The sequence below is a fragment of the Sus scrofa genome, chromosome 8, assembly GCF_000003025.6.
Source record: "Sus scrofa isolate TJ Tabasco breed Duroc chromosome 8, Sscrofa11.1, whole genome shotgun sequence".
Taxonomy (NCBI): domain Eukaryota; kingdom Metazoa; phylum Chordata; class Mammalia; order Artiodactyla; family Suidae; genus Sus; species Sus scrofa.
The window spans coordinates 107,905,968-107,922,190 of NC_010450.4; the positions used below are offsets into that span (position 1 = coordinate 107,905,968).

Below are 16,223 nucleotides of genomic sequence, written 5' to 3' on the forward strand. Positions count from 1 at the left end.
GAATATTTGAATTTTTAAAGTTGAAATAAAATTTGCTGCTCTCTGATTTAAAGTAATTAAGTAAGTGTGAGGGTTTTGGTTTCATCTAACTTAATTCTTGGCTTTTCTCATCAGTGCAATGGTGAGAAAATAGAATTCCAGCACCATAAATCCCTGGTGGTGTAATCTCAGTCTTTTTCTTGTATCCTCTAAATCTCAAATTCTTCATCGTAAAAATAAATTAATAATGGCTAGACAGGATGATGAATGCAAAGAACGTAGCATAACGACTGAGTATTAGCTATGCATTAAATGCTGGCAAATATTTTCTTTTTTTTTTTCAATGTCAGCCGATCTTTAAGAGCCTTGTTGGTCATCTGTGTAATACATCTGATCACCTTCAAGAAAGAAATAATAATGTATAAAATCATTGTGAGTCCTCTCCCCTGGCTTATTTCTGAATTTCCTTCTTGCCAAAAAAAAAAAAAAAAAAAAAAGCAATAACTACAGTAGTCCCTGCAATCATTTGTTTACTAGTTTCTCTGCTGCTACCAGAGATTACCTCCCCATCCCTACATGAAGCACTGCTTTGTGATACCAGAAATTGAATTTGACATGAACCAGAGATAGCACAAACCCCACAGGTTAGGGGCTCAGTCCCACAAGACTGCTCCTCTCTTCAGATCCAATCATATGTACTAAGTTCCCAGCTCTGTCCAAATCGGAGGTCCCCATGGTGTCCCCACCTTGGATTGGATTATTTGCTAGAGCAGCTTACAGAACTCAGGGAAATGGTGATATCAGTTAATTATATGATAAAGGATACAGATGAAAAGCTAGGTGAAGAGTTACATAGGGTGGGGGTGGGGTAGGGACCTGAGAGCAGGAGCTTCTGTCCTCACACAGTTGGGGATATCCACATGAGTGGATGTCTTCAAAAACCTGGGAGCTCTCCGAACCCAATACTTTGGGAGTTTCATAGAGGCTTCGTTGCACAGGCATGAGCAATCATTTCTAGCCCTTCTCCCCTTTCCAGAGGATAGGGCTGGGCTTAGAGTTCCAAGCTTTTAATAATTGTCTGGTCTTTGTGGAGTCCGGCTCCCATCCAGGAACCCACTAAGTGCTGCCTCATTAGGGCAAAAGACAATCATATCACCCAGGAAAATTACAAGTGATTTAAGAGCTCTGTGCCACAAACTGGGGGCAGAGACGAACATATATTGTTGGAGCTCAGGGCAGGCCACCCCAAAATATGCCCAAGTGGCATTTTGATTATTTTGAATTAAAGTAACTTAAACAGCCAGTACAAAAACACTCTACCTCTCCTTTGTTTCCAGGAATGAGGAAATAAATCTGCCATGTGAAATGTACCCTCCCTGCACCAGGAGGAGGGAGGCATCCTTACCAGCAGAGATAGGGAATTCAGGGTGGAAAGGCTGTGTAAACAAACGCTCCTAAAATTCTTCACTAACTAGTAGTACCCAAGCCCAAATTCCTTTGTCTTGTCAATTCTCAAATGCGTTCTTTCTTTGAGTAAAAGGTATAAAATCTGCCTGCTTTTGTCACTTTTTAGGTCCTATATCTATGAGGCCTCTATACTATGAAATTAAATTTGATTTTCTCCTGCTAATGTCTTTTTTCTTTTTTTTTTTTCCATTTTAATTATTAGACTAACCAAAAGAACCAAGTGGGTTGGGGGAGAATTTTTCCTCTCCCCAAACATATGTATTACATCTCTTTGGCATCCCAAGCAATGCCAAACCAACTCTTATCTCAGACATAAAACATAAGTAAACCTCTCTGTTACTTCATCTTTTATTGTCCAGGCTTTCTCACCTCCAGTGGCCAACTTTTGCCAGGGAAAAATAAGTGGGAGGATTGAATGGAAAGTATAACTCTTTCGATAATCACACATACACACAGAGTCAAACATACATCTAGAGTGGTGGTAATATGCATCTATCATTCTTCTAACTCTGAACATATTAATGTTAAATAAATGTCACATTTAAATGTTATTTATTCTTTTGGTTGGCAGATTCGAGTCCCATATGCTTTGTATTTCTTTTTCACTATTGCATATTAGGATGAGCTGTTCTAATATGCAAAACTGACATCTCATCCTTTGTACATTCAAAAATAAAAATCACATTTTTGATGTCAGAACAGATAAGGATTTAATAAATATTAACTTCTCATGCATTTAGTTTCTTTTCAAATTCCTGATTGAATGTAGTCTGAACCACCAAAATATGTGAATTTGATTTCTACTTTTGGAGTTCCTATTGTGGCTCAGCAGGTTAAGAACCCGACTGGTATCCAAGAGTATGCTGTGGGTTCGATCCCTGGCTTCACTCAGTGGGTTAAGGATCTGGCACTGTCACAAGCTGTGGTGTAGGTGGAAGATTGGATCAGATCTTGCATTGCCAGGGCTGTGGCATAGGCCAGCAGCTGAAGCTCCAATTTGAACCCTAGCCTGGGAACTTCCATGTCACAGGAGTAGCCCTAAAAAGAAAAAAAAATAAAAGGTTTCTATTTTTGTGGGGTGATGGAAGGTGGGGGTAGGAGTGGGACTAATTCTTATTTACTTAAATGGGTTTTTTAATCAAATACATGAAATTGAAGAAGTCTGGGAATGAATACAATGCCAAACTGGATAATTTTCCTTGGCAAATTCCAAATATTTTTCAACATTTATTATATAAATTTGATTTTTATTTTTAAAATTTATAGAACATTTTCAGACATATGTAAAAGTGGAGGGTAGACCGTGATTGGTTTATATATTTTATACTAAACCTAAGCCTATCACTGTATTTTTTTTTTAGTAAAATATAATTGAATTTGTTTAAAGTGAATAGAACTTTAAAACAATTGAAAGGTTTTGGAGGAGCAAATGATCATCCTAAAAAATTATATTGGATAACAAGGTATTAGTAGGTCCCTAGCATGTGGAGTTAATTTACCTTTAAAGTGAATGTAAAATTACTGTGAAGATTTTTAAACAGGTTTACTCTTTCAAAGGGAAAAATTCAGGTATATTTATATATTTGGAATCTGAAGAATTAAAATGTTTGGTAGAAATTTTGAAAATTTTAAATTGACTTTTTTGAGATTGCTTTAAATTTTTTTTTCCAAAAACTAAAACAAAAAGAAATGTTAGTTCAACTACTTACTGATTTTTTAATTTTAATTTACTAAGTAGAAAAATGTATTTCAGAACATAGAAATATAAAATGGAGGTATTGATATATTTAATCATTTAATCTTATAATCTTTTAATCACTAATATCAGTAATTATTCAGAATCCTCAAATTGAAAAAAAATTTAAAAACCAAAATATGTGATGGAATATACATCTTCCATGTTACAAAACATACTAATTTGATTTTCTATGGTATAGTATGTCAATAATACACACCTTAAAGTATATGTATCACAGACTGAAAACATGAACTATTTGGTTACTTTCCTGGGACATTATTTTGGCAAATTGGCAAATAGCAAAACCCATAAGGAGTAGAACACGGGTTTTAGGGGAGTGAAAAAAATTTGCATAGAAAGGAATTCACTAAGAATCAGTCATCCATACAAGTAAAAACACACAAAAAAAAGTAATGTAAAACTTATGTCCATTTGTGATGAAGCAATTTGGGAATTTTTTTAAAAATGCTTTCTATAATTTTTTCTTTGAATGATAGTGATCAGAAAAATAGAGTTTGCTTGTTGGATAAAAATTACTAAAGGAAAACAATTTTAATTCTGATTATGGAAATCAGCCAAATTTAGGAATATGCTCTGAGAAAAACATGTCAAGGTTTTTCTTCTCATCTAGGCTGCTGACCTCTACTTCAGTAGAAAGATCTGAAATCACTCGTTCCATTTTTTTCTTTCTCCCATAGATTTTCTCCCACTTTGCTTCTAAGAATGGAGAAAGAGAAATACTGTCTATTTTGGCTGTTATACTGCAGAAGGCCAGTGTCTCCCTGTGACTTCAGCAAAGAATGTGTGACTAAAGGGAAAAATCTTAAATACTATATATTTAAGACAAAATTGTTCCCTCGGCTTGGCACTCCAGTTACTTAAGTAGATATTTAAGAGCATGTCCCACTGCTCCAAACCCCACATGGATACCTGATTTTTTCCTAATTCTATATGTATTTAATGTTTACTAGCCTTGAAGAGGCCAGTTTTATGGTATTACCATTTTACACTGAAGTTTTCTTTTATCTTATCCCCTTTTTTTGAGATGTTTGAAAAATGATCTCACTCTGTGTTTCTATGTATATGGATATTTTGGCAAAATCAAATAGCGTTTTATATTCTTGAGGACATGAAAAAATCTACTATGCTCTAAATAGTAAAATCTAGACTGTAAACATCAGGCTACTAATACTTCAGCGTATTGTGAGTTCCTGTTGTGCCTCAGGGGTAACGAACCCAACTAGGATCCATGAGGATGCAGGTCGATCCCTGGCCTTGCTCAGTGAGTTAAGGATCTGGCGTTGCCATGCATGAGCTGTGGTGTAGGTTGCAGACGTGTCTTGGATCCAGTGTTGTGGCTGTGGCGTGAGCCGGTAGCTTTAGTTCCAATTCAATCCCTAGCCTAGGAACTTTCATATGCTGCAGGTATGGCCCTTAAAAAAAAAAAAAAAAAAAAAAAAAATTAGGATATTAATACAGTAAAATTATCTTTGATTTGCATGTTTCTTATATATCAGCATAGGTATACACATAAATACTTATTATGTTCCTTTTAGTCATTACATTTTTCCTCTTTTTCAGATAATGTTTAAAGGACTCTACAGCAATCTTTGGTTTTGGACATACTCAAAATCTCTTCAGCTTTCACTCTCCTGGTCCATTGTCCCCCAGCTTTAACTTGCAATCCCATCAAACATTTTACATGGTTTGCAATGGTTACATGAATTTTTGGGAAGTGGCATTGTACCATCTCATACTTTATTCACAATGGCACTTTAGGAAGATAACTCGGAAAAGACTTCCAAAGCAGTATTTTAAAAAATGAATCTTATTGTGAAGCTTCGGAGAAGTTTTCGAACCTTGATTGTTCTCTTAGCTACCTTTTGCTTGGTGAGCATTGTCATTTCTGCCTATTTTCTCTACTCTGGCTATAAACAGGAAATGACACTTATTGAAACCACTGCAGAAGCAGAATGCACTGATGTTAAAATCCTACCCTATCGGTCAATGGAGCTGAAGACAGTTAAACCTATTGACACATCCAAAACTGATCCTGTTGTCCTCCTGTTTGTGGAGAGCCAGTACTCTCAACTCGGTCAAGATATCATCGCTATCTTGGAGTCCAGCCGATTCCAGTATCACATGGTCATTGCCCCTGGCAAAGGAGACATACCTCCTCTTACAGATAATGGCCAAGGGAAATATATTTTAGTGATTTATGAAAATATTCTGAAGTACGTCAGCATGGACTCATGGAATCGAGAGCTTTTAGAAAAATACTGTGTGGAATACAGTGTTAGTATAATTGGTTTTCATAAAGCCAATGAAAACAGCTCACCAAGTACACAATTAAAAGGTTTTCCATTAAATCTTTTCAATAATCTAGCTCTAAAGGACTGTTTTGTCAACCCTCATTCTCCTTTGCTGCATATTACCAAAGCGCCCAAGGTTGAGAAAGGCCCTCTTCCTGGGGAAGACTGGACAATTTTCCAATATAATCATTCAACCTACCAGCCTGTGCTTTTAACTGAATTACAGACAGAAAAATCCCTTCATCCTTGTCTAGCAAACCACTCTATGCGACAGTGATTCAGGACCTGGGGCTCCATGATGGAATTCAGCGAGTTCTTTTCGGCAACAACTTAAACTTTTGGCTGCACAGGCTCATCTTCATAGATGCCATCTCCTTCCTGTCAGGGAAGAGGCTGATGTTGTCTTTGGACAGGTACATCCTTGTGGACATTGATGATATCTTTGTTGGCAAAGAAGGAACAAGGATGAATGTCAAAGATGTAAAGGTAAGAACATTTATAAATTATATCATTATTTTTATTTTACTAACTTGTGTTGTTGGTAAAATATAATTTTGAATATTTTAGATTCTGAATTACTCAAAAATTTAAGACTCAGTGGGTTTGAAATAAAATAAGCATTAAAAAAAACAAAAAACAAAAAAACCTTGAACTAAGCCTTAGCCATTCCTCACCACTTCCAGAGATGCTTCAGAGAGGCATAGACCTAAACTATCTCAAAAGGTATTTAAACTTAATCTCCATGCCTCTTCATAGGCTTTGCCTATCCCAACTACCATCCCATAGAACAGCCACCCTCACTCCACATATTGCAATTTGTAGCTGTTAAACTAATCCAGTCATGAAAATCTATTGCTGGATACATCCTCCTGCCCTACTTGGGTCTGACAATGGTGATTGAAATACAAAATAGAGAAGCAGCCCAAGACATTTCTATAACCCCAATTAAGCATAGTGCTTGCCTATATGAAATGTTCATACACTTATAAATATAGATATGAACAAAACTAGTTTTATAGGGAATGTGGCTTTGTACTTGCCCTCAGGAGGCTTTTATTTTGGGTAACACCACAATATTACTGGTAGCACTTCTCAGTTATGATCAAATTGCAATAAACAAATTCACTCCATGATCGCTATTAAAGGAAAAGACAAATATGTTTACCTAGGTTAGACAGCAAATTCTGAGAACAATTCCCCTTTTTCTCATCTTGATTTAACATTCTCACTTGGGCCTATCTTGGTTTATATGTAATTAAATTTATTCTGTGAACAAATAATTTTAGCAAACCTATAAACAAAAATAATAGGACACAGCTTAGAATAATAAAGTAACTAAAGATTGCTAAGATCACGTCAATTTTTTGTGTGTGTTTTTATTATTAGGCTTTTTATCCTCCAGAGATAAAACTTTGATACTACTTCAGAATAATAGCTTTCTTCCCATCCTAACACCTTATGACCATTATAATAAAGTATGATTAAAATCAGTTAAATAAATTCACTTTTAAAAAATGTCAAAGTACATATGGCCAGTGAACTCTGTTTTTAATAAGCCACTGAATGAAGCATCATTTGACTGAGATACAAATATTACATTTTGGGCATTGTTGTAAAGGAATTAAAATGACCCTTTTTGAGTTCTGTCTAGATTTTTCTGTTTTTTCTTCCATTTATTATTATATATAGTTCTTTAAATTAATATAAATTCTAGTTTTATTTTAATTAAAAATCATAAACTTAAGACAAGGCCATGTGCTTCAAATGCTTCTCTGAGTGATTCATATCCTGAAACCCAGAAAGGAAAGGTTTCCTAATTTCAGTCTAACCACTTGTATGACTTGGAAAAGTTCTTTACAACTCTAACAAATTTTGCCAGCTCAAATGTGACTATCTCACTCTCAACAGAAAAACAAATAGCTTTCCACTACTACTCATGTAATGTTTAAGGGTTACTGATGACTTCCTAAGTGATATAACTCCAAACAAAATAACAGATTACCAAAATTTAACATGTGCTTATGTAAACTAATTATATATTCTACATACACACATGCACACACACATACATGTCAAACTCAAGTGCTAAGTTAACCGTCACTTTGAAGAAAATATTCTTCTCTGCCCCTTTGTGTGTTGTATCCAGTTTTCTCTCAGAACTATTAATCAAAGAATATTAGAAACTTGATTGGAACTGAGGTCTATTACATATGACTTTGCAGGAAAAAAATCTTCAACTGTGTGTAGAAAATTTCTGCAACTCCCAGTTATCCTCATGCTCCTTTCCCAATGGTGTAATATTTCATTGCACACTGACAGATAAGGAGAAAGCTATCATCCCTCAAAATCTCCCTGAATGTTCCAGAACAAGGGTATTGGATAGCTGGTGACATTTTTCTATATTATTCCAAAATGGAGAGTAGAGATAATTCTGTTCCTTAAAAAAAAAAAACATTGAGGAAAGCTGGAAAGTCATGGTTGAAAATTCTTGGCTGTGTGCACAACTGGACCCTCCCTGGGCCACTTCCACATTTAGGCTGGGAGCCTAAAGCTGGGAGTAACTAATAACAAATTCAAACGTCTTGTCTACAGCACCATCTCACTCTATGGACAAAAATATAATAGCGTATTATTATTGAGCCAGTTTTCTCACTTTGAGACAGAGATTCTGAACATTTTTCATGTGCTTTTTGGCCGACTGTCTGTCTTTGGAGAAATGTCTGTTTAGATTTCTGACCATTTTTTAACTGGGTTATTTTGGTTTTTTTGGTATAAAATGTATGAGATGTTTGTATATTTGGTATAAAACTGTATGAAATGTTTGTATATTTTGGGAGAGCGAGATTCTGTATCATGCTTATAAAGAATTAGGATCTTTAAGGGACAGAACTTGATCCAATGAGGAAAAAAAAGCTTTTTACCTGAACTTGAAAATTCATATCTTTCCCACTACATGGTTCGGCCCAATCTAAACTATAATATATCCAGCTTTTTTAAAGATGTGTGTGCTTTATCTTATTTTATCATGCCCTTATCTGATCAAAGCCACTGACATAGAAATTAATATGTCCATTTCTAAGGCAAGCAAAATTAAGATCAGGAGTTTCAGGAGTGTCATCTGATTGTAACTGAATTTTATGCAGAAATTCAAGGTATGAGAGAAATTTAACTACAGAAACTAATTGTATTTTTAAACTAATTGTACTTGAATGATTGTGAAATATTAGCTATGGATGAAGTCAGAAAATACAGTCATGTTTTGACTTGTTAATATTTCTACGTAGTCCTCAAGGCAGTCACAAAATACTTCATATCTATCTAAAACTCTATTAGCAAGATGACCTTAGGCTATTTAGGGTCATGTCTTACACACTTCAATTTATTCTTTTTGGTTTTGGGAGCAACTCTTGTTTTCATCATGCCTTGATTACATGTAGGTAATGTTCACTCCAAAAGTGATATCAATTGAATGATAATGCATTTTTTTAGAGAAAGTTAAAATAATAAGAGGCCATCCTGATTATTAACAATTTAATTTAAAAAGTTTTCTTACAGCCCATTAACCTGATTTCTATGAATAATATTCCACAGTTGGTTGCAACACTTGGTATAGTAATGGAAATTTGATAATATTGAGAAAATATGTTCTTTTTTTTCATAGTTTCCCTAAGATAAAATAAATTCTTCTTCTCTATAAGGTTTTTGAAAATAGTGAACATGGTGAATGTAAGCCTCCACACTGGCAATGAAATCAAATTTATTATTGATGCTACCAGTAATTCTGGTGCCTTAATCAGTTCTGTTGACCTGTCATTATTCTCTCTGTTGGCAAGAAAACATCATTATTAGCATTTTTATATGTCTTTATAATTCTTAAGGAAATGCATTCATTTATTCATTGGACATCTACTGTATATATAAGACTGTATTTAAGACATTATCTGCCTGAGAAATCCAAATTTAAGGTCCTATGTGATCCAGTTCAATTTACCTTTCAACATCTATGCTTACTACCACTCAATGCACCCTGCTTCTGTTAGGCCAGCCCACTGTCCATTCCTCTGCGATGGCTTGCTCATGTTTACTTTCACCTCTTTTTTTCAGCTTCTAAACCTTGACTAAAATACTTTCCTTGAATTTACCCATATTTCATAATATATCTCAAGTCCAGCTTCTTATGAGAAGGTGACACAGACCCTAATGACCCCAAGTGATGGTGATTTCATTTTAAACACTGAATGTGTGAAAAATCACCGACCTTAACTGTCACTGAGCATCTTCATGTAGACCCCCCTCCTAACAAATGACTCTGTCATAAATATTCCTGAAATTTGTACTGATATATAGGGGTTCAGTATTAAGTGAACAAGGAAAGCTACATCTTCACTTCAAATTATTGTGCTTAGAAATTAGATTCTACTAAGAGCATTTTATTTGTTTTTTCTATATTTATATTCTTTTTTTTTTTTTTTTTTTTCTCCTAGGGCCAAACCTGAGGCATATAGAAGTTCCCAGGCTAGGGTCAAATTGGAGCTGCAGCTGCTGGCCTACACCACAGCCACAGCCACAATAATATAGGATTCAAGCTGCGTCTATGACCACACCACAGCTCACAGCCAAGCCGATTCTTAATCCACTGAGGTAGGCCAGGGATTGAACCCACGTCCTCATGGATACCAGTCAGATTCGTTTCTGCTGCACCACAATGGGAAATCCTGTATTTATATTCTTGACGATATTGTTTATTGTGAACACGTCTATTTTTTTTAGAAACAAGGATTTTAGAGTCCTACTTTCATTTAAACTTGTTTTCTCCCTATCAATCAATTATTATTAGTTATTTAAAAAGCATGTTTTAAAATAAGACCTGTTACCAAGTAAGGATTTTCTCTTCAGGAAAGATTTTAAGGCTTTTTGCTTAGAAATTAGATTTTAATTTAAGACTAGACATTCTCTGAACTTATTGCACACAAAAAGGGCTAAATTGTAATGGATCTAACACTAACTTGAGCATTCGCTTTGTTAGTTCACAGTGTAAGAAAATTACTGAGCAGAGAGCAATTTCTTGAGACAACAGGGAAGAACCCAATTAAAGCCCATAGAACTCCATCTTGCTGCTCACAATGTAGTTATTGTCTCCATGGGAAAGAGAAGATGTTAGATCATATTTTGGTAAGAGCAACCAAATGGGCCATGTCCCAGCAAGATAGAAAACAACCCCTATTATATCCCTTAAATCTCATGGTTAATGCCATAAAAGCCTCCAGGATATCCATAGGGGATATTTTCTGATAACTTTATATTTTGTCATTCTCTGTGATCATATATAACTAGTCAATTATTAGCTCAAATTTTAATAAGTCTCTTCAGCTAAGGCCAGAGTGTTGTTGTCAGTAATTATTATCAAAATGTACTGATGGTTTCATATCCAAAGAATATGAATGATTTCATATCTAAAGAATGACTAAAGAGAAAAACAAAACAAATGAAAACTTTCCTCCTTTTATACTCCCTGTAGAAATACTCAGTGTGTTCTAAAATAAATTATTACGGACAAAAGCACCTGGTTATAGAATCTTGTAGCAGGTAGGCTATATCATAATTATCATTCAGATAACAGATTGAACTGTTAAACTGTCACAGGTATCATGTTTTCTTTTCATTCAACCCGCCATTTTTTTATGTCTGCTCTGAGTTTTACCCTCTCGCTCTTTGCTGAGATTGACCAGCAAAGAGCTTTTTCCTTCTTTAAAAAAAAAATGAAATATAGTTGACATACAATATGATGTTAGTTTCAGGTGAACTACATAGTGATTTGATATTTGCATACTTTATGAAATGATCACCACTCTAACCATCACCTGTCCTCAAACAGTAATTATAATATTACTGACCATATTTCCTATGCTGTATATTATATCCCAGTGGCTTATTTATTTTATAACTGGAGGTTTGGACCTCTTTATTTATTTCACCTATATCACCCAACCACCCGCTCCACTCCCCTCTGACAATTTTATCAGTTTTTTCTCTGTATCTATGAGTCTGTTTTCATTGTTTCTTTGTTTTGTTTTTTAAGATTCCACATATAAGGAAGAACATACAGTATTTGTCTTTCTCTGGCTGACCTATCTCCCTTAGCATACTACCCTCTACATCCATTCATGTCATTATAGATGGCAAAATTTCATTTTTGTGCCCAAGTTATATTTTATTGTGCATATATATCACATCTTCTTTATCTGTTCATCAATCAGTGGACATTTAGGTTGTATCTATATCTTGGCTATAAATAATGCTATTACAAATACCAAAATGCATTATCTTTTGGAATTAGTGTTTTTGTTTTCTTCAGGTAAATACCCAGAAATGAAATTACTGGATCATTCGATAGTTCTATTTTTAATTTTTTAAGAAAACTCTGTACTGTTTTTTTTTTTTTTGGGGGGGAGGGTTTGTTTATTGGGGGGTTTTTTAGGGCCACACCTGGGGCACATGGAAGTTCCCAAGCTAGGAGTCAGATCGGAGCTGTAGCTGATGGCCTACACCACAGCCACACAATGTGGGTCCAAGCCATTACTGCAAACTACACCACAGCTCATGGAAATGCCGGATCCTTAACCCACTGAGTGAGGCCAGGGATGAACCCACATCCTCAGTGATACTGGTCAGTTCTTTACCCCTGAGAAACAATGGGAATCCCCTCTACACCATTTTCCATAGTGGATGCACCAATTTATGATCTCTCCATAGGTGCACAAGGATTCTTTTCTCCAAATCCTCATGAACACTTGTTATTTGTTATTTTGATGACAGCCATTATGACAGACATGAGGTGGTATCTCATTGTGTATTTGATTTACACTTACCTGATGGTTAGTTATGTTGAGCATCTTTCCATGTGTCTGTTGGCCATCTGTATGTCTTCTTTGGAAAAATGTTTATTCATATCTTCTGCCCATTTTTAATTGGATTATTTGTTTTCTAATGTTGAGTTGTGAGAGTTCTTTGTGTATTTTGGATATTAACCCTTATTGGATATATCATTTGCAAATATTTTCTCACATTCAGTAGGCTACCTTTTCATTTTGTTGATGGCCTCCTTCTCTGCACAGAAACATTTTGTTTTGATGTTGTCTTGTCTGTTTATTTTCTCTTTATTTCCCCTGCCTAAGGAGATAGACCCAAAAATATATTGCCAAAACTGATGTTAAAAAGGATACCGACTGTGTTTTCTTCTAGGAGTTTTATGGTATCTAGTTTTGCATTTAGGTCTTTAATCCATTTTGGGTTTATTTTTGTATGTAGTGTGAGAAAATGTTCTAATTTCATTCTTTTGCATGTAGTTGTCCATTTTTCTCAACACCACGTATTGAAGAGGTTATCTTTCCCCCATTGTATAGTCTTGTATTCTTTGTTGTAGATTAATTCACCCTAGAAATTAGTTTATTTCTGGGCTCTCTATTCTGTTCCACTGATCCATGTATCTATTTTTGTGCCAGTACCATGCTGGTTTGATTACTGTAGCTTTGTACTACTGTTGGAAATCCGAGAGCCTGATACCTCCAGCCTTGTGTGATTATCCTCCCCTTTGTGGGATGTAGGCCCAGGGGTATGGTCCCAACTATTCTTCATCTTTGACCTCCTACCCATTTCAATGTGGCTCTTTCTATATATCTTTAGTTGTTGAAAATTTTTTTCTATTAGTCTTCGAATCATTCTCATAGATAGTTGCTCTGTAAATAGTTGTAATTTTGGTCTCTCCATGGTAGGAGAGGAGTTCAGAGTATTCCTACTCTGCAATTTTGGCCACTTCTCTTTTTTTCCTGATAATTCCTCTGATGTATCTCTTAATTACTGTAATTTTGAAACATTTTATAAATTCTAAAGCATGTACATATAGGCCATCTACAATTTAAAGCATGATAATAAAAACAGCCTTGTACACACCATCTGGCTTAGGTTATTGGATGTTACCACCACCTTTCCAATCACGTACTACTTTATTCACTGGAGAAGTAACTGGTAATCTGAATTTTACTACTATACATATTCTCTGAAATTTCTTTCCTTACTTTTATACATGACATTCACCCACATTGATGCTAATAACTCTAGTTGACCAACCTTAATTTCTTTCCAGTGTTTGTTGTCTACAATGTTGGTATTTTCAGACTTTCAAATTTTTTGACCATTTGATGGACTTAAAATTATATATTAGTTATTATTAGCATTTTCCTGATTATTTATGATGTTGAGTAGTTTTTCTTGTATTTAATGACCATTACATTGTTGCAAGCTTTAAAAATTTTTTTTGTCTTTTTGGGGCTGCACCCATGGCACATGGAAGTTCCCAGGCTAGGGGTTGAATCGGAGCCACAGCCACTGGCCTGTGCCACGGCCACAGCAATGTGGGATGCGAGCTGAAACCGTTGGGATTCGAGCTGCAACAGTAACTCTTAAAAAATTTTAAATGCCCTGAAAGTACATTACGAAACATCACATTTTATCTCTAAGTACCTCAGCATTGATTACTTTTCCAACATTAACCTCACTTCACATATAAGTAGGAATAATCATCACTTTTGGACTATTTAACATATCCTTAGTAATAGAGCAATATTCCAAAACATTTCAATTTACTCAGTTATAAATCACCTAAACACACTAATTTAAATGATAAAATTTGCTTATTTTATTTATGTATTATTGTTTGCCTAATTTGTTTAATTATTTTAAGGAATTCCCACTCATAAATGCTGCATTTGACATACAATAAAAGAAAAAATAACATTTCTGTGTCTGTGGAAAAATGTTCATTTGAAATATTGCTGCTAGGAAAAAAAGTATCATTACTTATTTTATAAACTCCTGAATATTCCAGCCCCCAAAACAATATTTGATAATGTATAAGATGTACCCTCATAATCTGCTCCCTGTTTACTCCTCACATTCAGGGAAGAATAATCAAGCTCTTGGTCCTTGGCCTAATAACTTCAATTTTGAGAGAGAGAGAGAGAGGAGAGGAGAGAGAGGAGGTGTGTGTGTGTGTGTGGTGTGTGTGTGTGTGTGTGTCTATGCAACTTGACAGAATTTTGCATAGTACCAGCTATTCATCTGTTCTAACTCTCTGAAACCATTTTCTTAAATAAAAAAGTACAGTTAATTTTTGCTACCTGTTAAGTTTATGTAATTTAATTCTAAGCCTTCCTTATTACTCTACTTAAGAAAAAAAGTTCGGCGTTCCTATGGAGTACAATTTCACTTTGTACCATTACTACTGAAAAAAAGGGAATTCAAAAAGATCTTGAAATTGAAACTGTTTGAGAATACGCTACATTCAAACATTGCTGCATTTACCTCAAGCAGGAGAAATCACTTCAAAGCTTTGTGTTCTGCTATAGAAAAGCACATGTGATTTCAATGTATTAATATGCTAAAAAAAAAAAAAAGGAAAGGAAATGAAAGAAACATAGGTGTGGATGTTGGGGGAGATAAAGTTAAACTATGTTTTAAAATCACAAAAGAAAGTAATAAAATTTAAAGGGAAAACAAAAAGAATTGTTTCCTATTTGGAAAACAGAAAACAGAAAGGACAAATATACTACTAAGGTAACTAGATCATCCAAACTTAAAATGCAACTTTATAATGATTAGCTTAAAAACCCTTGCTGCAGTAAAAAACCCATCACACAAAAAAAATTTCAAAACATTGTTTTTCCATTTGCAATGATATTATTGAAGTTGCCTTGCTATTCAAATGTAAGTAAAGAATTAAGCACTTGGGGCAATAATACAGTTTAAGATCATTAACATTATTCAAGAAGTTTAAAAAAAAAGTCCTTTTCCTCAGTGATAGTGGGTAGATCAATAGCTATGAAAAGATAAAAGTATCATTTCCTAGGCACGGTAAGGAGGGGGAAGAAAAGGTGGGAAGGGGCCCTGTATTTATACTTATTTATATACAAATGCATACATGTGTATATACATATGTATATATATAGAAAACGTGTATATAGTGAAAATGAAGACACACACACATATATCTATTTTGTATGGATTCCTATAAAAGACATGAATCAGCTAAATGAAAAGAATCTATATCTGAACTCTGTGCTACTGATATGTGTGTGTCCATGCATTCAAGTGTGTGTATATATGTGTGTAGCTAGGCAGAAAATTTCTAGTCACAAAGAAGCTGTATCTGTATATCCAAAGCATTTATTGAAGCACTGCAGCTGAATTGATATGTTTATTAAGTCAGCCTAAATAACAGCCTTGCGGACTAAATTAAAATATTTAAAGAGTTTATGCTAAATGTAAACTGCATACCTGTGTGGAACTGTTTTCAGAAACAAACAGGACTGGATTTTAATTTTTGAAATTTTTGCCAAATGTCTTATAATTTAAAGCATAGCTTTAGTTATTTACTGTGATTGGCTCACTTAACTGAAAGAGGGATGAAATAATAGGGATGTCATAGTAGTGAATGAAATTAAAGTGTTAGAATGGACGTTTTGACAACCAAGCAATAAATTAAAAAGCAACAATAATAAAAAAAATTTACTACTGACACTATGCAAAGCATTGTTCTTAGAGTTCTATAGGTTTTAATTAAATCCATAAAACAAAGTCATGGGTGTGTCTAGTACTCCATTTTACAGAAGAAGCAACAGAGATGCTTTGAGTTTACAAAACTTGTTCAAAGTTACATAACCAGAAGGTAG

General features: G+C 34.6%; 1 protein-coding gene across 1 annotated transcript in view; it reads left to right on the top strand.

Moving 5' to 3' along the window:
• The window catches only part of LOC100512003 (bifunctional heparan sulfate N-deacetylase/N-sulfotransferase 4), a 247,698-nt gene that overhangs the window by 23,880 nt on the left and 207,595 nt on the right, over positions 1-16,223 (top strand). The window contains 2 exon segments of the mRNA XM_021101659.1: positions 4,766-5,732; positions 5,735-5,982. Of these exon segments, the coding sequence (XP_020957318.1) occupies positions 5,006-5,732; positions 5,735-5,982 (975 nt within the window). The 5' untranslated portion in view covers positions 4,766-5,005.